This window comes from Poecilia reticulata, chromosome 3 (assembly GCF_904066995.2).
Source record: "Poecilia reticulata chromosome 3, P_reticulata-male-v2, whole genome shotgun sequence".
Classification (NCBI taxonomy): Eukaryota; Metazoa; Chordata; class Actinopteri; order Cyprinodontiformes; family Poeciliidae; genus Poecilia; species Poecilia reticulata.
Window position 1 is genome coordinate 14,013,577 of NC_088832.1, and position 27,212 is coordinate 14,040,788.

General features: G+C 39.1%; 1 protein-coding gene across 3 annotated transcripts in view; it reads right to left on the reverse strand.

Annotated features, from left to right (window-relative positions):
* Positions 1-16,005: 16,005 nt before the first annotated feature.
* pcdh17 (protocadherin 17) overlaps positions 16,006-27,212 on the reverse strand; it is a 63,460-nt gene continuing 52,253 nt past the window's right edge. For all 3 annotated transcript variants that reach the window (XM_008404406.3, XM_008404403.3, XM_081605121.1), the window contains one exon: positions 16,006-20,684. In XM_008404406.3, coding sequence (XP_008402628.2) covers positions 19,987-20,684 — 698 coding nt within the window. In that variant the 3' untranslated portion in view covers positions 16,006-19,986. The remainder of the gene's footprint in view (positions 20,685-27,212) is intronic.

The following is a 27,212-nucleotide window of genomic DNA, read 5'->3' on the forward strand; positions in this document are numbered from 1 at the left end:
TAGCAGAGTGTAAGGCACTTGGGTTGATTTTTAGGGCTATCCAGTTCTTGTGTACTGTGGAGAATTAGCCGTTCTCCATGCTAAGTTCTTAATGTATGAGGTTGAAGAAGAGCCAGTGAGTTAAATTTATGAATTCCATGTATTAATACCATAATATAGCTGGTCCATTTCACATGCTACCTTTAGGAGCTAGCAGGACAAAATGGGCCCCAAGAAAGGTTTGTGATTGTTAGCCTCTATCTAAGCTACGCCCTAAAGAGGGTGTTGACTAGTGTGTCATTTCCTCTAACCCTAGCTCTCATTTTCATTTCCTAACATGCCATTTCCTTTAGCTTTAGCTTTAGCTTAGAAAATAGCTAAAAGAAATAGAAGAAAAACACAGAATTATTTATTCTCAACCGTACTCATAGTAAGAGCTGTGCTTGCATTATTGGGACAAAGTTGGGCTTGTTCCCAGTGCAGTCCATGCAGTCAATGAGGGACTATCCCATGTCACCGATCCTTTTTGTGGTCTTCATCGGCATAATTTCAAGGTATTGTCATATAAAGGAGGGTGATTCTTTCGGGTATGGTTTTGCATTTTGCAGATAAATTTGTTCTGTTGGTGTCTTTACCTTTAGGGTGTACTGAAGGGGTATGGTCAAGTGATGGTAGGATGGGGTGTGAGATAGACAAATGGATTTCTGCCATGTTTGTGGTAATGAAGAAGTTGGTTCTCTCTATCAAGGTAAAGAATGAGCTGAGCAAGAAAAACGTATTTCTTCTGTTCTTAATTACTGAGAAATTTAGTGGCTGTGATTACCCTGAGCAACTGGATGAAAAGCTCAATGTAGAATAAGTTGGCCATATGACTAGGATGTCTTCAGTGTGGTTCTCCTTTCTGGGCATGCCCATGTAAGAGAGGTATGTTAAACTCTAATTCTCAAGTCTCCTGCATGTCTGAGATTTGTCCTTGCTACAACACATCTGATTCAAATACATGGTTTACCTTCTCAGCATCTGATCAAGGTCTGTAAAGGCCTTTTAATTAAGCACTCCTTAGGTTCAGCTCTGCAGAACTCTGGTCAATACTGGTTACTGATCCTGAGACATGTGACAATAGACACCCCTGCTCAAAGAGGAGACCCAGGAAAGACTCAGAACAAACTGGAAGGACTACGTTTCGCTTGTGGACTGTGAAGATCTTAGAATACCCCTGGATGAGTTGAAAAGTCTTGCTGTGAAGAGAAATGTGTGAGTTTCTCCTCCCACAGCTCTTACTCCTTCAGATAAGCGGAATATGATCAATGGGTGGCTGGACTTCAGATTTAACAGCCAACTGTCTGCACAAGCACAAACAAAACCATGGTAAGAACAAGTGGACATGGAAAATGCTCTTGAAACTTTTATCATTATTTAGACAGACCTTGGACAACCAGTTGAAACTGATGGAAAGAGCAGGTGAACATAACAAGGTTCCTGGAAAAAGGTCTGTCTGCAGGAAATGAAAAATAATGACTGACACAGCAGTGAGTGCCAGGTAGGGAAAATTGGAGTTCTTTGGCACAAAAGACTGGTTTAGTCCAGGTTAACGTCAGGAGAATTTTCGTCTTCTTCTTACATAAAAGAAAGGACACAGCAAATGTACAAATATTTTTCAGTAATCACCCCATTGGTTGCTAGCCGTGCTAGTTAAAAAAAGTTATTTCCAATTTTGCTGAAGAGCCGAAGTGGCTTGACCCTTTTCAATGTCATGTTTTTCATCTGTCCCTGCATCTGTTCTTGGACAAAACAGCAGAGTGAAAACAAGAATTAGGATTTGTGAAGCAGACTTGTTGATTATGTGCCCTACCTCTCCAATTTGTTTTCGTGGCGGGTTTGAAATGACCTCTATAATTGTGGCACAGTAAATGGTCAGATGTTTAATCCAAGGGGAAACTCAGAGGTTGCACCAGAAAGCAAGACAACATATGGCCGACATGATCCTGTCACACATCTCATCCTCTTTAATCTCCTCTCCTCTCTCAGTCGAGTTCAGGCCTTTTGCATGGGTGCCTGTATCAACAGCGCCTTCTAAAGCCAACATCAGCAGGTAGTTTATCTAACTCTATATCCTCCTTCATCACAACAGACCACCAGCTGTCACAGCAGACATCCTTTCAGCCACCACACTGAGAGGAGAAGAGTTCAGTCCAACTGAGCTGCTAGGGTACATCTGCAGCATCAAGCCCTCCTAGGAGGTAGGAAGCAGGAGCAAAGGGAGCTTTCCCTCTCTCCCATGGCTCACAGTGTGCAAAGATAGTTATTATCAGCAGAGGGAGGTGAAAGAGCACCTTATGAGGCAATGAGGTGTCGAATGAATGCATCTCTTTCTTCCTTTTCTTTCTTTCTGCTTCTTTGTATCTACCCGGCACTTCCTCCCTTACTGTGCTTCTCTTTTCACCTTTCCTCTCTTAATGCCTCCTGCACCGCTCCAATTGCACACAGCTGACACCAACATACGTAATTCTGACTAATGTGACAAATAAACTCTTCTAATCTCAACAAAGCGGCTGTTGCTTTCTCCCGTGCATTCATCTGTGCTAAATCAAAGGTTTTATGCAAATGCGCATTTTTTATGAGGTGCTTTTCATCCAAGTAAGTAGGTACATCGGGTTGTAAGCCGGACAGGTTTGAGTTTATGAAGTAAACAAGTGTCAGGCTTCATTTTGAAACCTCCCCAATGTTTGGTTGTCAAGATCAGAAATTTTTTAATTTCAAATTATATCTCTTCTAACTAAAAAAAAAAAATCCACTTCTGAGAGGTTTACCTTATTTTATTCAGTGTCTGGTGTGCAATTCTCCTTCTGTATTTAAATCTGCCGTGACCTTAAACAGCTTAGCGCAACATCACAACTTTCTCCTAACAGTCTTAATGTATACCCACAGCTTTATGCTGTCAGCTGTGCAAACTAGATAAATAACGCTTGTAAAAAGGCTGAAAGCTCCACACATGAAAACGTCAGATTTGTTGAGCTGTGAAGTCTGATTAGTCACTTTCTAACTCCAAAAGTTCGACGCACCTTATTTTTCCATTTCTACCTCTCATCCACGTGAGGAAGTACATTACTGCGCTTTGTATTGCACAGCGGTAAAAGCATTTAAACATTAACAACAATACATCAGAATGTATGGGTGCTGTCAGCTTGTATCCTTTGTGTTTGGCTGGATAGCACATCGCCAAAGCACAGCTGTCTTGTAAGTGAGGTTGGGTTCAGTGCTGCAGAAAGACAAAGCGTCACCCTGCAGTATTTATGAACAGTTTTTAGAGGGTGGTGCTGAGTGCTCTCCTTTGTACTCACCATCCTACATATCCTGCCCTACATAACCTCCGTGTGACAACAAGCAATTGTCTGCTGAGCAGTCTGCTCCCCAAGGGAGAGTTCTTGTAGTCTGTTTAATGTGCCGAGCAAACGATTCGTTGGCATGCAGGTGCACAATAACGGGTACACCAACATCCGTTCACCTGCATCAAAAATAAACATAATTCCTCCCCTTTTAAATCTGGCCATGCAAATAGTTTGGGTTATATGTGCCAAGCTTGGAGGTCTCTGCCAGTGAGAATTATGCTGCCAACCCATTACAGTAGAGGTCTGTAAAATTCTGTTCTGCCGAAAGCAGTGAACGTTTACTTCTAAAAAATTTAAGTCCACCATGACTTTGCAGACAGAGTAAATAATTTCATTCACCGTGTGTCTCATTCTGATAGATTTATATGCACAATACCACAACACTATTATTATTTCCATAAAATGAAGCAAGCAAAAGCAGTTTCAAAAAACACATCTTGCTGTGTTTTGCTTATTTTAAAGGATAATCCTTTCGTCTTCTGATGTTTTGAGGGCATCAGATAGTTTTTGCAGTTTAGCCTTTCAGTTGTCATTGGGCATCAGTGGCCCTCTGGTGCTGAATGATGCCATCAGGAATGGATGTGGTCTACATACCACACATGCGCCTCAATACTGTGCCAGATGCAGCTTTGCCACCCGTGGCACCATCTCAACCTTTGAAATTTAACGGTTCATGTACGTCAGGGCTGAACCATCTGGCCCTTTATATCAGTTTTGCATGTCAAAATGACTCGGGAGGTGATGCATGGGGAATCTGATGACTGCAAAAACATGCTCTGTTTTCCATTTATATTTTATGACATTTGGGTAGATGGTATAGTTGCAACATACATTATTCCTGTTTTTTCAGTGCTATGTTATACACCAGGGGTATGGCAACAGGGTTCTAATAGTATGATAACCTTGAGTAAAAATACCACTGGCCTATGCTGTGATTCAACATGTAAAGCTATGAAGAGAACAAAATGTTTTCACCAAATGCAGAGTATTACATCTGCCTAAATTATTTAAGATGTGACCAAAGCAGGAAGAATTAATTGTATCTATAACAATTTTTATTTTATGTTTTTCGGTCATTTTAGCATATTTGGCATCTCCAATAAAAGAACAATAAACCATCGGAATATATTAAAGTTTGTATATGTTAATTTCACGTTAAACATTTTAAACACACACCGATGTCGCACACAGCAGATTTTGACTAGTTAGTTAACAACTAGACATTAAAATTACATGTTTCAAAACAGAAAATGCATGCTGGATAAGACTTAACCGTTTGCTTACTAGTTAACAGAGCTACAGTTTAACATTCATTACTGTGATGACAAAATATATGGAGGCTGCTGTTATGTTGCAAAAATACTTTATTGGTGTCTTCAGCTGAAAATAACGTTGATTTGTATATTTGGAATAAAAGTGTTGTTTTAATACACATCTTACATCTACATTAAAAGTATAACTTGACAAGTTTAGTTTAATATTAGCTGATGTTCATAAGACTGAGCTAATCCCAAACTCAGGAAATGTTTATTACTAAACAAGTGCATCAGGTGAGATGCTAACTGTATGCTAACTGCAGTCCGTGTGTCCTGATTAAAAAAAAAAAATCCATTCCTCATCTGTCTGAGAGATATTTTGTCAGTGCTGCATCATCTCTGTGTCATGAGAAACCTGTGAGAGAGACGCTACCGCTGTAAGAGATTAAGTGTGTTTCTAATTTACGATTTGGAGGCACTGAGAGCAGAAAAAGTCTATTGTTTGATGCCTCTTCAGTGCTACAAACCCTCATACTTCTGGTAGTTGAGAGTTTATGGAATTGCTCACGTTGGTAGAGTTCATTGGATACTTGGTTTATCAGAAACACAGGCACAGAATAACAATGTCACTCTGCTCATTTCCTATGCTCCCATTGTTTTTGGTCTCTCATTTTTAATGAATCCAAAGGCCTGTCCTTTGTCAATGAAATATTGATGTTTCTCAGTGGCTAAAGTGAGATTGAAACCTTGGTCATAGAAAGCTTGTGTATAATGAAATCAATGGTCGTATCAATAGCATAATCTGTTAAACAGTTGATTGGTCAGATAAATGATGCATCTCCCTGTCACAGCATGAATTTTAGGACAAAATAGGTAATTTAACTGGAATAATTTGCCCGAGAACATACCCTTCTATGTACAATGTGACACGTTATTGTAAGCCAGTGACAGGTACATTGTGCAACACAGTGGATGTGAGACAGCAAGTCATCGTCCTTCTGCCACTCAACGGATACTTGAAAGCAGGGTGTTCGGATGTTCACTGGGCTGTGATCTAAGCTGTAATACGAGCGCAGATGCGCGACACACGCACAGTTACTCACTCACTCACGTCACACGCCAATACCCGGGTGGTCTGGTGGAAGACAAAGGGAGGGAGAAAAACAGCAGTATATCTAAAGGGTGAAACAGCAGAAGGGCATTTTTAATGTTTTCCATTAAGGTAAAGGAGATATGATGGCAGAGATGTTTGACCAGATAAGAGCAGAAAGTGACTTAAATGGAAATGTATGGCAGTTTATTATTATTATTTTTCTTTTTCTATTTCCTGAATAACCTCAGGCTGCGATGATTTAATGGTGACTTCAAATGCTTATCTTGAGGCAGTACTTCAGAATGTGGTCTGCTTACAATAAAAAGATACATTACAGCACAAATATGGACAAAATGCTTGCAGTGAATAATGCGTATTGTGCCCCCATATCTTGATTTCGGATAATACAGTGAAGTGTTGGTGCTGTGGCATTGCAAATAAAAAAAAGGAAGATGGAAGCTGCTAACATCGTAAGTGTTAAAGTCTTGAAGGTAATTTTCCTGGTAAGTGGTTATACAAATGTCAGATAACATTTAGACAAATCAAACCCTCAAACAAGTGGATCTTGATGGTATGTGGCCCACATCTCTAGGGACTGTCTGTTATTTACACCCTCTTATCCGTCCTGGGTTGTTGCCATGTAGAGGCATCGCATTCTCACTTTGTTGTAGATCTGCCTGAGACTGCTTTAACTGTCAGCTGCAGCCCTTTAAATCCCTCAAGGCCCATTTTATTTGCAGTAGCCATTAGCTGAGAGAAGACCCCTGTCTGTTACTCTGTCTGTTTAGCAACTCACTGTTTGCTTTTCTCTTGCCAATTCATATTTGATGGTTCCGTTTCTCACTTGTCATTGATACGGAGTTCATTTTAACTCTCGTGTTTCATTTGATAAGTTTGGGGAATACTTGGGGGGTGGCTGTGGAGGTTTAAAGCTCAGAAGGATTGTCTAATCATATGCAGGCAAGCTGTCACAGGCTTTAATCGCCTTTGTGAACCATGGTTTTGAGTTCAAAGTGAGGCCGATGTCCCTGCATGATATCTGTTGCTGTGTTCATACGGGAGATCCATGAACTTTAAAATCAAAGGGAGGCAGGCAGGGGGATGGAGCTTTGAACTCACTGTAGGTTTCCAGTTTCCATCATTACACATACTATATCATGCTAAACACAAAACATTTTCCAGAATGGTTAAATGGAAGCAGTAGCAGAAGATAAATGTTTCCTGGGTTGTGACTGGTCAGATCAGTCTCAGTGCAGAAAAAGAAGGGTAGGAGAATTTGTCATTCTGCCAAACCATGTCTACCATGAACCAAAAGAGAAAATGTACAGGTTTACAATTAGGAAAAAATATATCTATACCCTTAGCAGACTAGAATCTGAAATTCTTGTTCAGCAATTACAACAATTGTAATTGCTGATCAGTTTTGATGATCACCCCAATCGTTACCTCCCTAGATTCTCTATCAGGTTCAAACTGGGACACTGACTGGTCCACTCTAAGGCATTAATGTTTCTTTCAGTCAGAAGTCACACGTTGATCAGACTAAAAAAAATACTCTGATCAAAATCTTTGATCAGAATAAAGCTGCAAGACTAATTTTATTCCAAGTCAAAAAGAATATAAACTTCATGGTGTTGTTGTCATTACAAGTCAGAAAATCCTATTTCTCCTCCCCTTTGTAATTTTAAATCTATATAAACAAAATCTATAAATCTACACTTATTGAAAATTGTGGGTTTGTGTGGACAGTGTGATATGTTTGACTTTACCACAGTGAGCAGTGAGGTTGTTGAAGGTGGCAGCACTGCTTGATGAACCAGACAGACAGCCAGGACGGCAGCACTAAATCACATAATTGCTTGGAAATGTCATTTGTGTTCTTATTATAACAAAGTAAGCAAATATGGTAGATAAAGAGCAAAAGCTATTACGATAAATGTAATAATTTGTTCCACTAATTTATTTTTCCTATCACCATGATTTATCATGCAGCAAAAGTAATTGGTGAGCGTGGGGGGTACCCGTCTGTATGTGCCCCTCCTTCACTTCAGTGTGTATGTATAGCACAAGATATTTCCCAAAGAACGCTCTCAAAATGACATTGCGACTAAAAGCTCATTTAACGATTCTATGGCTAATTGATATTGGAGCAATGGATCAAAGGTGTGGTGCTGCCAAAGCACAATAGGTTTGGTCATAAGAACTTTGTCCCCAAAGTCATATTCTGTTACTGTAATATTGACCTTGCTGTCCCCCCGTCCCATTTGGTTCAAAGCACATCCTGGTGTTATAGTCCAGTCAGTTAGGTATCTGTCTTTTCTTTCATCCAATACATCCGTTCCCCATTGGTCTCTGATGATATATCAACAAAAGCTAACTTATAAATCACTTGTATTGATTGTTTGTTTTTTCCACAGATAAAAAAAACATTCTTACAGAGCCAGAATCAGTTTTCAAGAAACAAAAGCGTCCTCATAAATATTCCTTGATAATTTCCTGTTTCATGTGAAGAAAGACAAGAACATTTGAAAGCAGCTTTTTAATGGCCAAAACAATGTTGAAAACATAACCAATAAAGACATACATCTTACTGAAATATAAGAATGCTGACAGCTCACATGCATAAATCATCACAAGCAAAAAAAAAAGAAAAAAAAAGGACCAAATACAAGGGACAAAATAGTTGAATGGAATAGTTCTAAACGTCCTGGTGGCATTTAGTGGAAGGTCCCCTTAGTACTCAAGTGTCTCACTCAGAAGACATTGGATATTTATGAATTGATTCAGCAGTGTCAGTCAGTCCTGCACTTTGCCAGCGGCACTAATCCATGTGATAGAATTCATATGTCTACTTCATATTAAGTTTCCCGTGCTGCTTATTGACCTTTTCATCTAGCATTTTCCCTCTACTGATGTGAACTGGTCCCTTCACAGAAGCTGTCTGGAGCCATTATTTGGTTGCTTTCAATTTTGCTTCAGGTGAAAAACACTCGAACACTTAACTCAATGGTGAAAAGGGCTTTAAAAGTGAATGAGGACTTGCAGTAGGCAGTCTGGGGAAAATAAACAACATTCTGTCCATTTTCTGCTTAGATTGTATATATCATGAAACATTCACAACTTTTTGCAAGTTTCTCCACCACTGTTAATTTTTAGTTGAGCGATACCTCAGGTGAAAATGCTAGAGAAGCAAACATACTCAATATTTGATTTGACATGTATTCTATATTAATTGACGTTTGGTCCAAATAGCTGACAACATACTTTTATTTCAAAAAAGAACAAAGAAAGGCAATTTTGCCTCTTGTTTGATGAAGGCAAGAGTCTTAAATACTGTTGCTATAGTTACCTAATGCACTCCTGTTTTGTTTTTTCTTTCAGGTTTATCTTAAAGCATCTGAACACATTGGCAGGAAGAAAATCGTGTTTTTTTAAATTAAGATTTTTACATTAAAAACAATTAAAATATATTCCAGTTGCATAAAAATATCTGCATACTTCATTAAAGCAGAAGTGAATTGTTCTAGCATTGAAATTTTGTCAGTGTCCGTCAATAAAGTATTCTTTTTTATATTATGCTTATTCTAAGACTAAACTTTAATACATCAATTTTAAACATATTTTATAGTTATTATTTCTGTTAAATAAAACTAGGTGTGGAGGGGATGTGGGTGGTTGTGGCAACTGTAAACACATTTTTAAAAATCCTGCACCAGGAAGAAGAGGAAATGGGGACACACTCCTTCCCACTCTGAGGGAGTAGGGAAGGGACACTCATAGTTAGGGAAGCAGAGTTGAACCTCCTCCCTCCTACAGCAAATTCAAAGACAACAACATGAGAGCAGCAAAGAATAAGCACAAGCAGAGGGACCTAGAGTTATAGCAGGGGACAAAGACAAAACTTTAAGGAAGTTGTCTGAACTCTGATCTTAAGGTGGATACTCAGCCGTTTTGGAGCCACCACAAAACATTCAAAGTTTTGAATGTTTGCTGAATACTTTTGTTCTGGGCTTGATGGTGGCTTGGAGCTTTGGAGGTAAAAATTACTTTATACCAGGTTTTAGCTGTTTTGCAGAATAGTATATCTATTAAAACAATGCTTTTTAGGAAAATATGCATCAACATTTATTACAGTATAATTCCTTTGTTATGAATTTCAAACCAGATCTTGCATCCACAGTAGTGTGCACTGCATAGTAGAGGTAACACATAAAATAAAATAATTATCTATGTTGGGCTTTCTTCGGTATAACAAAACATTGTTGAACATGTTGTATTTAGGCGTGGTTTCATTTTGTTGTGATCTGTGTTTTCTGTGTATTTATTTTGAGGTTTTTCTGTGTCTTCCCTGTTAATTGTTCCCAGCTGTGTCTCGTCTCTTTCATTATCCTCCCAGTGTATTTAGTCCCACCTGTTGTTGTCGGGTCCTCGTCTAGCGTCTACTGTCACATGTTCATGTTCATGTTCATGTTCATGCTCATGTTCATGTTCATGCTCATGCTCATGCTCATGCTCATGCTCATGCTCATGCTCATGCTCATGCTCATGCCCATGCCCATGCCCATGCCCTCTCCCTCCAGTCGCACTAAGTCCTGGTGTGCTTAGCTCTCTTTTCAGTCTTTTTTGTCAGTTGCTACCGGTATTTAGCTGTGTGCTATACTCTCTGCCGTGCCACCTGTATTGGACTGTTTGAGCTTTCATCATTAAATTCATCATTTTCACTACAACCTGGGTTCAGCCTGTGTCTCTCCTCACCACCTCAAACCCACTTCTTGACATATTTTACTACTGATCAAGGTTCACAAACATCTCCATGATAAAGGCTCATGGTGGAAGCTCACATCCTTATTGGAAAAAGGTGGGTTAGATTATTGCAAAGTGATGTAAATGAACAGACATTCGCAGGTAGCTCGACAGGTATGGGGACAATTCTTCTCAAACTTTGAGGCCTGTTTTCTCAATAATCTTTGACGTTTTCAAACATTCAAATGGTCATGTCTTGTTTTTTTTCTGTTTGACATCATTAGAAAGCTTAGAATTCACACTTTCAGAAGCTGTAAATAACTCAAAACACTCCTGGGAAGATTTGGGCCAAGTATTGTGGAGGCCGGTCACATTTTCACTGCACATTTATGGCTGATCACGTAGATTAATTATGTCACATTTGCTAAATTTGCTATGCAGGCTGCGGAACGTCAACATGTGTAGCACATGTGTAATCAAACATGTCTATTGAGACAGAGAGACAGCAACGGCCATGTGCCAACTGCCTGCTCCATTCACTGTGTGACACCAGAGGTGAAGCTCATCATCCTGCACTGCTCCCATGTATTTAAACTGGCAATGCATAAATTCTGTAATTTTGGCCATAAAATAGTTGAAATCATATGTAAACATATTTATTGAACAGTCAAGTGGACAAATTGATTTTGTTTTATCCTTGTTAGAACCTATTTTACTTGCCATGACAACTGTCTGTCCTGTCTGCACATCACTGCTGAACAATAGAAATATTTTTCAATTGTCATTACCAACAAAGGTTGTTCTACAAAGTCGGAAATGCAATTCAGTAAATTGTCAGTAACCTCATTAGAAGGGTATTTATAGTGAAAAAATTTTAGAGGTTCAATATTTGTTTTCTTCTTTTTACTTTCAATACTTAATTTTTAGTTCATGAAAATTGCAGTCTAGAAAGTTGCTTTTAACACATAGTATTCCTTAGTAATCAATATTGTAAACTGCCTGATTTCAAGGATGCACAGTGGTTCTACTCTCTTGCAGCAGGAAACTCCTACGTTTGGTTACTGGCCTGGTGTCTTGCTGCAGAAAGTTTGTATGTTGTCTCTGTGAATGAGTAAGTTCTCTTCAGATACCCTGACTTCCTTCCCCAGTCCAAAAAAAATTTCTGTCATTAGGTTTGACTGCATACATGTATGGTTGTTTGTGATGCGTCTCTCCATATTGCCTTGTTAAGGACTAATGACCTGTCAAGATGCACCCCACTGCTCACCCTATGATCCTCTAATTAAATACAGTTGCTTTTTTTAAATGGTTAAGACTATACTCTGGTTTATTATCCCAAATAATGGATCAGGAGGCCACAATGAGTTTAGTTTTGATCAAAGCTAAGAACTTTTCTTACCTGGCCCAAAGTGTTCTTGTCTGGATTTAACTCCAGTCTGTCCTTTGAATGTCCTGCATTTTATTTGCCAGCTATTCAGTTCTATGAGAGGCTTTCTTTCACATTTTCTGATGGGCTTTTTTCTCACACAGACATAGTCTTCCTCTCATAGAGAGGCGTCACATATTCTAATTTTCTGTACCTTCCTGAACACTGTCACAAATGAAAGGACAATTCATGTCCTTTTACAATAAAGTATGATGAATACCTTCTCCTCTTAATGTTGAAATGATCTTCTCCCCAGCTGCCCTTTTAGTCAGCTCAATACTGAACAGTGCTTGATTAAATCCCATCAGCACTGCTATTTGGATCAAGGACCTTGATTAAAATGCAGAAATATGTTTTCCCATCTACTGTTAAGCTGAAATCTCAACCTGAGCTCGCCAGAGATTAAACAACTAAACGGGGCGGTAGATTCATTTAGTACATCATACCCTAAAACTGTATGCCGAGTTTAGTGTTTCATGAATAAACATAACCGTCTGTATGCGACGTTGTCGTTGTGGTTGAAGTTTCAGTTTCATGACTCTGAGTCACTCTGGAATGGAGTGCGCTGCGGACATGTGGGGCTGAAATGCATATCTTCTCATCTTTGGGTTGCATTTACCTCACTATGCATTCCTAGCTGCTACGAACCAGGCTCTGCACCATGTCATTAATATTTCACACCTTCATGCGGTTTCCTTAATGAGTGGTGTGATCTGTAAAGTTTTTGGTTGAAGGTGAAGAACACGTACAAGAAAGCCTGATATTTGCTCCAAGGTATGCTGTGGGTTTTTGAAAACTCTGACTACCGGCCAGAACGAGCCAGTCAAGCATGAACCTGCTGCAGTGCTAGAAGTGGTGTTTTTATGTAGGAGTGCCTCGGCTATCTTTTTAATTAATATCTGCCTTGAGGCGACTAGTTAGATACAAACAGAAAAAAAAAAAAAAAGAGGGAAAAAAAACGCTTGACGCATACGAATGGACTGTTAATCCAGCAAGGGGTGAAACATTCCCTCTCTGGTCAAAATAAAAATTAATTTGATTGAGTCTTCTTCAAATAATAAATTATTCCATGAATAATTTGCCTTGATGTAGCTGAATGAATTCTTTTGGCATTGAATTTTATAGACATAAACAATTAACTTAGCTGCTGCAGCTAATTTCAGTTTTTTAAAACCACTTTTTTAATAAATATTAGTAATTGAACATTGCAGCTCAAAGCTTATGCCCAGGTTGAGAGGGAGCACAATCAAAGAGGGATTTAGCCACCTTCAAATAAACTTCTAAATTCAGTTTGTCATAGAGCTTTATGTGAGCAAAGTTTTGTTTCCTTGAGTAATTTTATTGGTTTTATACTGCCCCATTTTTATGTTTTGTAGTTATTCTGATTAGCAGCACTTTGTGTGTTCTGCCTAATGTTGCCACCTTGCTTCATTTAATTAGTTCAAGCCACTCTAGCAACAATTGTAGCAGTCTTTTCTGACTTTATCAGAGATCTTAAAATAAAAATATATATTTTTAAATATTATTATTTTTACTTTTCTCAACAAGCACCAGATACTACCACGAATCTCATCACCTTCCCAAAGTTTTCACAGCTGAAATTAGAGCCTCTTCACGTTCACGCTGCAAAGACACCGGAAAAGCTGCTGCTGGTTGAGCCCATAGCAAGTCAGAGATAGAAAAGCACTAGATTTCCATTACCAGTTTTTGGTTTAATTTATGTGGATTGTATAAAGATCCTGTAAATATTGTGGTTAAAAATATTTGTGTTTCGCTGAATATGATTATAGATTTCCAACGGGACCATAAGGTTAAAAACCAAACCAGACTTTAGAAGAGTAAACTACAGTAAAACAAATAAACAAAAAAAAGCAAACATAAATAAATAAATAAAACAAAGAGTAAGATGAATAAAAAAACATACTTTCTATTTTGGATCACTTCCAGGTCTCAGGACCAGAAAAAGAGGGGGGCTAGAATTTTGACATTAACAAAATAGGGTTTTAGTACTGAACCTATTTTTTTGTCTCTCTCATTATGTTCCCCTGCAGTTTTTATTAGAATCACATGCAGGCGGCCTATTATGCAAATTAGTTGATTATAAAATTTCAGTTACTACAAAGAAAACCAATATCTACTTTACTTTTACTTTTACTGAGGAGTTGCAATGGCATCCTCAGTAAGTGGTTGTTGGCAGTGCAGTGAGTCCCACCTCTGTTTTCTGTGTACATTGGCATTTGAGTAATTGTAGAATACAAATGGGAAAATAGCTCGCAGATTCATGAAATAGTGCTCACATAAATAAATGAGTGTTTTTTGTGATTGGAGTTGTTTTAAGGTCTTGTTCACATGTTGCTGGGTCTTTTTAAAATGATGTTGTGAAGATATTTGTTTCTTTTGTCCACAGTTGATCGGTTTAAGAAAAGTGTTCATACGCACAAACCAACTGAATTACACTACAAAGCATTGTTTTAAAACCAAATATAGCCAAATAGCCAAACCCATAGGAGGCAGTGTGGGGCAAAGCTAAGAGCTGTACCAACCAATCTCAATCCTTCAAAATAACTACGACTTTCCTTTAGGAATTAAACATTTGTGTGGACAGACAGAAAGGTAAAACTACTTTTAAATACAGTGTTACAAAATAAAGTCAATAAAACACAATGTGGCCTGGGAATCATGTTAAAGCAAGTATGTGGACACGTGCAGGTTGCACAGGATTGTGTGTAGTTTGGGACAGATACCTGTTGTAAGACAGCTGACCTCCAAGTGCACTTTCTTCTTTGCAACTCAACATATTGGTGCAATTGGGCTTATAAAAAAAACAAGAAGGGTTTATGAACAAGTCCACCTCAGTCAAAGAAGTCACCTTTCCTTCAATGCAAGGCCAAACAATAACAAAGGTCACATGTGAGAGATGTCGGCGCTGCATTAGTTGTTGCCCGTCTTGCATTTACTTCTAAAGCTCTGGTTTCCATCATCCACATGCATGCAAAAAGGACAATGCAAAGCTTCATTTTGGCCGGAGGTTTTGTTTATAGTGTTTTTTTAGAGCTATTAAAGAGGTTGCATATGGATGAAAGATCAATTGGCATAAAAATCTTGTCGGTTTATCAGGTTTGTGTGAAGAAGGCCTAAGATAGAGTGCAAGGTAGAGTGATTTTTGTTAAATTAAGATGACAAGAGGTAAGATATTACAGTTGAGAACCCTTTAACAGAACTTAATTTTTAAAAATCAATGACTATGCCTTTAGAGAACCACCAGGTTCCTGAAAATGTTAGGATATTGTAAATGTTTACAAGACTACAAGCTAAAAAGTTACAAACTTTACTCTTCTAACAGCAGAATAACAGGAAAACAGCCATATGCTTGTGTAATCAAACCAAGTTGATGGATGATGGTTCCCTATTGCAAGTGCAGAACTATAGCATGTTGTCGTCTTCGCTGTTTCATTTTGTCTTGGGCAGCACAGGTGATTAAAAACCCATTCAAAAGCAACAAAAATAAACTTTTCCTCTTGGGAAGCTAAACATTTCAAAGAAGGTCACACTTTGAATATGCTCCTTTGTTCAGCATCCATTGCCTTTAACAGGCATAAATGATGTGTTATCTAAGCAACATTAGCAAATGCGAAGCATGTTGGCTGTCACTAAAAGATGTGAAGAGAGAAGTATGTATGTGTTTGTGGTCCTGGCATATGTTTAATTACATTCAATTCAGTGTATTTGTATAAATCCAATTAAACATTTAACTTTTTATATTTGGATGCAACACAAAGTATTTACAAAGTTTTTTGTGTATTTTCATTACTGATTAGTTGTATTTTTATGTTTTCTTATTTTGTAAACACACAACTGTGAACTGCCATATGTTAGCAGTTTCAATAATAAAAATAAAAAAAAAGAATTGCAACTCCGTTTTAAAGTAAGCTGGCACTTACTCACAAAACAATGCAATTTGCAATTCAAGTTGACATTGAAATACTGGCCATGTAAAGATTGTTGAGAGCAAAGAAGTATCGGGTTTGCAAGGTCTTCGCCTGGGAAAAGAGAAATTAAATCAGAGCCGTGACTAATCATTCCTTAACCAAGTCAAACAAGGACAAGAGAAAAAAAACATTTTGGTTATTTCCTTTTTATTTGCGCTTTTAACTGTTTTTCTTTTTTTAACTTCAGATAGATCACAATGAACACAGCCTTTAGACAATAGCAGAAATAATCCATACAAATAAAAATGTCTCTAGTCTTTTCACCAGCTGCTCATGGTAAAGTGGAGCCCTATGCTATCAGTGCAGGCCCTGTGGGTGAGGGAACAACACCAACATCATCGGGTGCTTAATTTAACAAACCAAAAAGGCATATTTTCTGATATGTGTCTGTGTTTGTGAAGCAGTGACTGTCTGAGTCTGTGTGCACTTGCATCAGTGTGAGCAATAAACCAGAGGTGGTTAGCCACATTCAACAAGGCCCTTCCCTAATCGCTTGGTAAAGCCAACAAGTCTCAAGTGGGCAAAAAATCTCACACTCTAGGCTTGAGTAATGCACTGCCAACAGTGCAAGATGCCAGTGTGTAATTAGACAATAATGAGAGACCTCACATAACGCTCAATCTCTAAACTTCTGAGGCCAAACTATGCGTTGGCCCTGAACAGCAGCCTCTGCTCTATTAAATAGCAAATAGCCTGAGAAAAGGGGGCCATGGCTTTAGAGAATTCCTTTCCACAACTGGACCGTGCAAATTTCTTCACCTTCGGCTTCTATATGTGCAGACAGTGGCCAGGGCGAGGGAACACCATCAGAGGGGACAGTACCTTGAATTGTGACAGCGACAGTGAAAACAATGAAACCTGGAATGTCCTCTACATACCTGCTTTGAATAAGGAAAAGAAAGGAAGGACATCAAAATGAAGTTTAAGGTGGAGAAAGAAGGGAAATGGACACAATATGTACAGAAATCAAGCAAACATGCCCGCAACAAAAAGACAGATTGCTGGCTCTAGCTAAGAGGCAGACAAAGTTGCTCAACGCAAAAAAAATCACTTGAGTACATAAGGAAGACTCAAAATCAACTTTGTAATGTTTTTATCCCTCTCTTTAAGTATTTATTTCATTTTCAGTGCTTATGAAAATGAAATGAACAAATGCACCAGTGCATTTAAGCATTATGTCACTTAAATGCACTGGTGTTTTTGAGTGCGTGTGATGGCATTCCTGGCTGGATCAAAGTTCCAGTGCGAGCTGCAAATGGGAACTGTTTGTGCTGCCTGTATCATGTGAATCTGAGGCTTGCTTGATTTATCCAGATATTTAAATTAAAACAGAAGAACAAAATCTCCTCTGAGAAAGAAAGAGAAGCGTAAATATTTGTGCTCCTCTGTCAAAGCCTCTAAGCTCTGTCTAAAAGTCAGCATTCTGCTTTTCTCCTGCAAAAAAAGAGCAAGGGTAAACCTAAACCAAATACGTTTCAGATGAAAGAGGGGAGAAAAGGTAGCAGTTGCTTTGCCCCTCTAAGGAGAGAAAACAAACAGTCAAAAAGGGAGAGATGTCAGTGAATGAATAGCAAAATGCAAAGAAGTCAAAATGATGCAGAACAGAAGAATGATAGAATGCCCAAACAAAGGAAATCCCAAAAAACATGGGTGTGATTTGCCTGTATGATAACAGCTGAAATTCTGCTTCCAACATATCTAGATGCCACAATAAGTCACTGTTTCCTCTCATGGCTGCAGGTTATATACATTTTATGATTGTGGTCACATTTTCCATAACACAAGTAGCCTATTGTTCTGTCTACTTTACTGTAAGGGATTTGTTGTTTTTTTTGTTTTTTTTGAAAAAGCACCCTGCATTAGTATTTCAGACTGGCCGAAACGTGCCAAAATTCTCAAAAATAAATGTTTTTCTTCTTTTTTTATTTTAAGAAATCCTGAATGCAAAGACACCTGGTTACACAAACCACGTACCCAAACAGCGAAGATGTTCCAAAGTAACTTCAGATAGAATTTCAGATGTCAAGTCTCTCTGCAAAGTATGAGATTTCCAACATGTGTTTGAAGAAGAAGTACATACATAAACAACGCAGACTGTTGAAAAAGAACCTATTTTGGTCCTTTATAGGAAATGCACATTTTGGTGGACCAGGGCTTAAGAAGCAGTCACAAAGCTCCACAGATACAACAAGCTCTCTGCAGAGACAGTAAGGCAGTTTCATGATCACCAAGGAAACCACTCCACTTTCCATATGGCGGGTTTCTTTTCTCTCTCTTTTTTTTCTTTGAAAGAAAGTAGAAACAGAATAAACAGAAAATATGCAGACTTGTTATTGTTAAAGAAAATAGCTGCCTTATAAAAATTTGCTCAGTAAAAATAGTTAAACTGTCTCCTTGTTGTTGCTTTTTTTGTTGATGTTGGTTTGAATCGTCTTCCAGATCAGCTGGCTCATTAAGCTTCTAACAGTTATTGTATTTGATCCAGCTGGATCTCAGGGTAAAAAGAGGCGACATCTCAAAAGCACTGAGGCCAGTCTGCCTGCAAAGATGCAGAATAGAGATGGAAAAAAAAGGAAACACCAACAGAAACCCAAACTAAAGCAAACTCACAGAGTTCGACAGCTACTAAGGCAACTTTTGCCAAATACAATATAAGCCCATGTATATTGCAACACAACAATATATTAATTTAATAAAATACACAATATAGCTTTTGTACACATAACAATTTGGCTCAAATGCACAGAAATTGCAGTAAAATCAATAAAAAATATGTCAGTTTTTCTGATGTAAACACATCTAAATTGGATACATATACACATATAATGATATTATGTATAGTGATAATGTGAAGGGACATTTTCTTGTTTTGTCATATTTTTGGATATTTGTCTTTGAAACAATGGCAGTGTCCTTTGCAGTTCTTTCCTGAAATGCTTCGCACCTGACCTCAGCTCCAGGACACTATTCACTTCAAATTCCTTTTTTTTCTCTCTCCTTATAAAATGTATAAATATTTTGCTGATATTCGGACACTATACATGGATTCATACATACAGCCATCTATATAACCATATAGATATTATCTTTTCACAGCTGAGGAAAGAAATGTCCCTTTTTATACAACTTGATTGCCTTAAGGCATAGTCACACACATGATAATTCACTGTACACAGGGGACTAAAAGCTGATGGTGTACATGTATAAGACAAATCCACAGATGGGCAGTCGTGTGTGAGCATTCATTTGTTTGCGTGTGGTGCAGCATCAGCGCGTGTCAATGTACTGCCGTGTGTGTATGCAGAGTGGTAGTGCACATGTGGTGACGTTGGTGCGTGCGACTACATTGCTGAGCAACATGAACATTTAAATAGAGGTGTGAGACAGACACAGCTTACACATGTAGTTACAAAATGACGGGTGAGACATGGTTACACTGTTAATAAATCCGACTGAAATAGATCCGACTGGTCCATAGCAACCCCCCTCTAAAAGGAAATCTCTTCAGGTACAGATCTGGTCCATCACACGCTACACTTTTTGTTTATCACTTAATAAAAAAAAAACCAAACAAACAAACAAAAGAAACAGGTAAAGTTGTGTTCCTTTCTTTCACTGTCCGAACAGATCGGCTTTTGTTTCTCTTTTTCCACATCGATTGTCAGGTCTGACCATAAGTAGTCCTTTCGTCATTCAGTTTCAATGTCCAACACACAAAACAGAAATCCACCTACGCACACTTAAAAAGATATGTAGGATTTCACGATAGACCATGAACAACACACGGATGAGCTGGTGGGCACTTAGATAGGAGCTTGCGAGGTGCCAGAGGCTTAAACCCCTGCGATTTTCTTAAGAATCCAAAAAAAGTTTAGAAATTCAGAAAAAGTCAGATGTCAGTTCCTTATTTTGTTGGTCGCCATGTGACTGACGTAATAAAAGTCCAGTGTCTGTAAGTTTTCTACAACAAATACAGTGAAAAACGCTCTGGGGACCAGAGAGGTTTAACCTTTTCGATTTGTTTTGGTGACAGTTTTGGCATGAGAGTCGTTAGAATAGCAACAAACCCCGACTTTTTATCTTCACAATTCCTATGCTGCAGTCGTTTGAGTCACTTTCTCAGTGTGCCAGTGGCCTCACTTTCTCTGCAGTCCTGCAACAGTTTATCGATGTCTCTCACCACCTGGTCAGCGTCCATCCCGTCGCGGCTTGAATCTGGTTCCGCCTGCTCCAGGACACACTCCATTTCACCTGCTGCCTCCTGACTGATCCTGGAGCGTGCCTCTGCGAGCACCTTGGCCACTGGGTCTGAGGGAGGCAACGATGGGTACACCCCTTGGTCTCTTGTTTGTTTAGTAGGTGACAGGTATTGACCATCGGGTGGTCCGTAGTGGACGGAGCAGCTGGCTGGGGGAGGTTTGCCCTCAGCCCCATCTGCTGGGCCTTTTACAGCGGAGCAGGGAGGCATTGTGGAGCAACCCTTGGTTGGACTGCTGGAGGCTGAGGGTACCTCTTGCAGCAGGGGGCTGAGGGCACGTTTTGCTTTTAGGTAGGGCTTGACATTGGCGACAAGGATGGTGTGGTCGCGTCTCTCCTTGCCGAATGTACAGAATGTTTTCTTGCCATTGGGGTTGACGGTCTCATAGGTTTCTGTCTCGGCAACTGCCTCCATCCCGGCCGGCACAAACATATTGTTGCGGTAGTCAACACCTTCTGCCTGGTTTCCGCCTGCAGGGAACTGAGGCATCCAGCAACGGTCAGAATGACCCAGTACTCTGCACTCCTCTGTGCAATTTAAACAATCCTCATCTGCAGACAAAAACAAAGGGAGGGGATGGATGGAGAAGAAAGCAACGTTAATGTCAAACATTTATATAAAACGGAATTAAAACGCACAACGAGATGGCACTTAAATCCTACTGGCATTAAAACCCAAAGTAAACTTGAGAAGGATTTAAAGGTAGAGAACTAGAACAAAAATCCCAAAGAAATCCCAAAAAAAAGAGGAAAGCCAGCAAAGGATGTCCCATTCTTAGCGCACACATATAAACACTGGCACATGTGCACTAAAGCACACATAAAGGCACACGGCTTTCCAAGGGAACTGGGGGACACCTGCTTGCATTTTCCAAAGCTCTGATCAAGGGGATGGCAGAGCATACAGAAAAGATGGGAAGGTAGTGAGAGAAAAACAACAACGGTTCAGGTTTGGCATAGGCACAGTGGCGTTATCATAAATTCATGTCAGTGGGCTTTGAAGCCCTCCCTAGATAGTGAGCCTGTGCCAAATGGCTTGTGCTTCTTCCCTGTGTGTTTCTGCCTGTTTATTTGTGCGTGCCTTGTTGTTGCCTCTCGTGTGCATATGTGTGCATAGAAGTGTGTGTTTCTCTCTTTCATCTCTATTCAGAAGGAAGCACACTTTGGCTGATTATGGGACTGTTTGTGCCTGTGTAAAGTGGATCCAAAACTTGGCTAAAAAATAAAAAAAATAAAAAGTTTTTTTTTTTTTTTTTTTTTTGCTCCTGATGGAAGAGAGGAGGAAACATTGTGTGGCACAAAAGGTTTTTGTTGTATGTTGGATACAGAGACACGAGTCATACAAAACAATGTGAAATGAAATTACTGAAGCTTATGTCTTATTTCTAACAAAAATTAGACATCCAGACAATTAAACCACTATAAAGTGACAAATTGGAAAGATATTAAGAGGGGTCTTAATGGATGTCATAGTGAGTTTCTGTAATGTTACCAATCAATCTAGTAGACAGATGTGATGTCACTGTAAACATGTTAGAAAAACATCTTCATAGCGGCAAAACAGCTAACAGTCGGTGCTAGTTGATTTTAGCTTTTTCAAACAAGTCAGTTTAAGAATATTTCTGTATGTGTTATATTAGTAGATACAAAATATGTACATTTTTACAGGATATTGTTAAGCTTTTCTCTATGTTCTCTCCTAAATAACTTCCACATTACTGCATGGACGTTACGTCGAAGGCCGCGACTCTTCAATCTGCTCCAAGTCCACCAAGAGTGGAGCAAATGTTTGAATTTTGCAACAGGCTGTCATTTGTGCAACTGCACTGCAGATGGTGCGTTTCTGTCTTTTTTGCTTTTCCAGGTCTCGTAGCTGTTTGGAAACTATGGCAGCAGATTTCCAATCAGGCGATTGGGCAGATCAGCAGTTCAGTCCGCCAACAAAACTTTAGTTACATGGAAGTTGTTTGTCAAAGTAAAAAGCGACAAAATCCATGGTGTCTCCTCAAGCTAAACATTTACTGGCAAGAAGTTAGCCTGCTACCTGAGTATTTTATTATGTTCCATACTTACAAGTAAGAAAATTGTTACTCATATTTTTACAGAAAATTTGGAACAAAGGTGACAGCAGTGGTAGGAGTTCGTCCTTTCACCATCTTTCTGTGTCTGTGTTTTCAAGGCACTTAACCTGATTTGCTTGCGGTCAGAGGACCTGATGATGACAGAATGGCTGTGGCTACAACAGAGTAGCTCATCACCATCAGAACGTGCAGGGGTGAATGACAGAATGTGCAGGATCCTCTGGACTTAATAAAATACAGGCCATTTACCAAATTACAAAATTTGCTTAAAAATTCAGAAAAATAGCAATCAAAAACAGCTTTCAACTAAATGTTAAACTTGGCACACAGAGCACAATTTCAATAACACAGTAAAATGCTCAAAACGATAATAAACTCTGGTAATAATGGTCAATGAAAGAAGCTGACTTGCATTAATTGTTGCTGCTGCGCCCTATAAACACACACCCGTCAAGATGATAGCAGTGTGAATCTCGCCCTAGTTGAGATGGTGTCAACCTTGTGTCAAACACAGGTGCCTGCCTCTTTCTTCCTGTGTTTATCATCCAAGTTATACCAGTTAATTTCCACCTACTTTACTTTTCTTAAATAAGACTGAGGATACATTTTTATCCTTGTACACCTCAATTTGACAAATGCGCTCCATCATTTTTGATGTATTTTTTATAGTAAAAATCAGAGGTTTTAAATTCTGAAGAACTTATCAACACAAGGCTACAATTTGTTCTTGCAAATGTAAAAACAAAAGGTTACCTTTTATTGGAGTAACAACAAGGCTAGTTAGAACCGTGCAGCGTTTGAGCTACTATTCTCAACTGACTCCTGAAGGACAGAATTGCTGTTAGGAACTGGAAAGCTACCCCATCAGCTCCATTATGCAATGCACAAGGCTCTACAGCACAGCGAAAGTGCTGCTTTAAAGACCACAAACCTGGGACTAATACAATCTTTCGTTGACGCGAATGAGCAAGCAGAGTGGATGTGCTTGAGTGCACTTGGCTTGGCCGTCTTTGCCGTGTTGCGGGTCAGCAGCACAGATTCCCGAGAGACTGCCCTTCCTAAGCTGTGGAGATGAGCTTAACACTTCACAAATGTTTGAAGAAGCCAAAAAGCGCTGCCAGGGAGAGCCTGACATTTCCCGTGTCAAGGCAGTCATCTGCAGAGAAAATAAGGTGAGCTGGAAAAGCGAGACTAGACCAATACAAAATAGACAACATGTAAATGGTGTCGATGACGAGCGAATACATCTACACACGCCGACTGAGAGTGATGCATGTCTGAGGTTTTAAGGAAGCGATTCAAGATGTAAGCGAGATAGCAAAGCGCAGACATCACTGATTTAGTCAAAAGACTGCACATAAAAATACAAACTTGAATATTATTTTCAAACAACACAACACAATGACTGTAATCCATCAGCAGGGTTAAAAAACCCAAAACAAACAAAAAAAAAAAAAACAGAGCCAGCATCTAACAATGCGTATCTGTTGACAACTGCTGCCTTTCACCCACCCACTCAAAAACACACAAACAATTAACTTTGCCCCTACGATGTCTTCATGCTCTCCGAGGTGATTGTCCATTCAGCATATTAAAGCATAAATAATCCATGCAGACATATTTCTCTCTATTTAGTTGGAGAAAACCTCTGATAGATTATTCATGTCTCTGCTGCACGTACAACCTTGAGGCACTCTCCTCATATCTATGGCTAACAATATGACATATGAGAACAGGGGTGACATTCATCTCCCTCTCTCTCTCTTTCTTCTTCCCTCTCTCTCTCTGTTTTGCTCACTCTGGCTCAACCAGCTCTCTAGGATGGGCAGCAAAGGCCTCCACCAAGGACACATTTGCTTATGATGATTTGGCTAGTGGGGGCATGTGCTGTTTCTTTCTCTTTAGTTCCTCTGCACTTACACATGCACTTCAAATGCACTTCAGTGGTGCAAGATAAATTACTCTGACAGATACTCTAAAACATGCCATCATTTGCCCAAACTTAATACAACTCTCTGCCAATAATCTGGTTTAGGGCACTGGTTACTCAGACAAATTATTTGGCTCGTTCTTTAATTTTAATTTCCTGCAGATGATTAATAAAAACAGTAACATTACAAGAGCTCCATTACCTTCCATGCTGTGGACTTACTGTTAAAAAGGAACTCTTTGTTAACATGTCAAACGAATAAGTGTTATGGCCATTTCTTATTCACTTTTTTCATCGAGTGCACAGTTGCCGTCTGGGTAACAAAACATAAAAACAACAAGGTGCATGTGCAAAGAGCTTGATAATGTCATCCTCTCCTGTCTGCCTTCGACTGTACAGAGTAACAGCAGAGAGATGTTTCACTACATTTGTCACAGCCCCCCTCTTTCCCCCCGGTTCTTTTAAAGGAGGCTGTAAAGAAAAAGAAAATCCACTAAGCTGGTAACAACCAGGGGAACTTAAGCACAAAGGTAACTGCTGAGAGAGGAATGGCAAGCAGTAAAAAATAATAATGGAAATATTCAAAAGGTTCATTGGAGTTTGTCTATTTGTGTCCTGCATATAACTGCCTGATACATGGGTCTTCCCATGTTTTTTCTTTATTCAAACTGAAATGACAGGTGCTGACTTTAGCTGGCTACAATTTGGTTTAAAGTTCCTCAGAAAGGACAGAACTCTTTTCCAAAGTGTAATCAGAAACCCCAAAAGTGCTTTGCTTTAAGGCAAGTGTCACTAAACTCTGATTGAATCCCCTGATCGGGAGTCAAGAACTATCGACTATTCTATCTTGGCAACTCTACTGAAGACACTTGACCTCGATCCCTGATTGGAATTAAATATTACACCTCTGGTGTCAACAAAAAGGTTTAATTAAACTCTGTGTGCTTGTGGAGACATTCCTACCAGCAATTAGATATTAACATCTTGCTAGCTCAGATAAGGCTTGCTACAAATGACTGGGGTTTGACGTGATGTGCAATTGTGCACACTGAAACTTGTGAATGCAAAAGTCCTCTTGTGTATCAGTGTGCATCATAAAACATGGTGTGATTTCCCTAAACACCCTTTTCTTCCCCGAGACACCTGCCCTCTGGCCCTACAAGCCCGTCCCTTCTCGCTTTATTACCCAGGCCGGTGATTAATGTCCCTCTGTCACATGCTGTGGTTCCCAAAGAGGAAGGGATGAGAGCTGCACTCACAGGCTAATGCTAGCAAACCATCAGCATTAAGCTGAACACTGGATAAAACAATGGAGAGGTAATGCGTTCCTTAAGTTTAAAAATGAGGTAAAAGACGGCAAACCGATAACAGTGGCAGTGAATCATTCCGCTGTCGTGCATGCATCGGAGCCACTACACAGAGCAAAATGATCTGCTGAAGTGGACTACAGGACTAGAGAATGAGCCAAGGTAAAGAGTGTGTGTGTGTGTGGGGGTGTGTGTGTATGTATCTTTGTGTAGAGGTTGTGTTGTGTTAACCCACCCGAGGTGGACAGGAGGAGTGGCAGCTGACGAATTGAGCGGGGCATCTGTGACAAACCATGACTGCACCTGTTCACCTGAGGGAGCTCACAGTGTGTGTTTGCGTGTGCATTATTGTGTTTTTAATCTCCTCACCTACTGCTATCCAGCCCAGCTGAACCATGTGCCTCCTCTTCCCCAACACCCCTGGCTCTCTCAGCCAATCAGGTTAACTAAATACCTGAACTGAGCCGATGAAAGAGCCTCTAATTTGACGGGGTCTAATGTTCAGCAAACATCTTGAGGTTTTTTTTTAGGGACAAAATCTCAAGCTTTGGGTATCAACGGACATAACCTAGAATCCCCCTAAACAGACAATATTATGATCATGCATAAAGCTCTACTTTTTTTCATTTTTTTTTTCATTTTGAATTATTTAAGAAACCTTCTTAAATTTTCCCTAAGATTAAACTGAATGAAACCCAGTCTACACAGATTTATTTACAAACAGCAAATTGGATCGAGTTGGATGATTGTTGTTTTCCATTCTTTTCCACACTCACAGAGCTGTGCTGGGAATGTCGCTTGTCCTCTACAGTTAGCTGGTTGTTATGCCAGCATTATATCAAAGAGCATCAAACTGCAGTTCTTGTGTACTCATCACAGCTTGATGTGGGACGAGCATTTGTGAGGGCCTACGACTCTACTTGAAACCGGAAAAACATCAAAACCTTGTCATGTCATTTTATGACACTTTGGAGCAAATTGTACCTGCACACTGTAAACTGTAAACAAGTTTACAGTTTTGAAACTGTAAACTTGTTTCAAAAGGTCCAAAATTGTAAGTGTGTTATCTTTGGATGAAAACATGTTTTCAAAAGAATTTTAAATATTTCCCAAACCTTTTAAGCAAAAGAAAAAAAAAAAATTGTTCTTTCATCTCTACTTTAAAGTCCAGATGTATGAACAGCACAGGAGTTCCTAACCAGGAGGTTCTTTAGTATATTTGTGAGCATTACTGACAAGTTTTTGCAATGTTCTTGTTTTTCCAAAATGTTCTGAATTTTTTTTTTTGCTCACTGCCTTTACTGTGCCCATAAACATAAAAAGCAATGATGGGTTTTTGATACCATTTTACCGACTTTAGCAAACAATGACTTCAGCTAACATACAGTATGCAATTGAGCAATGTCAAGACATTCCTATTACGACATCTTTATAATTAGATTCTCTAACCTGCGGCAGGTGTAAACTCAAGAAGACTGAATGCTTAAACTGCTGAAAAGGTTTAGATAAAAGCTTGTGCAGGTTGTGCCATCCAATTTACTGAAGATTTTCATTTTGAAGTATTTTTTTCCTCCAGTTTTCACTTAAACTTGACAGGAAATATCTATGACATTAAAAGAGCTGTGAAATGATAATGAAGGTTTTTTTTTAAATCACAAGAACCAGACATTGTATTATTACAAGTTTGTGTGTATTTTTGAGAGCTAATGTATAATCATGTTTATCTGACATTTTTACATTTTTTTCATGAAGACTGTAGCAA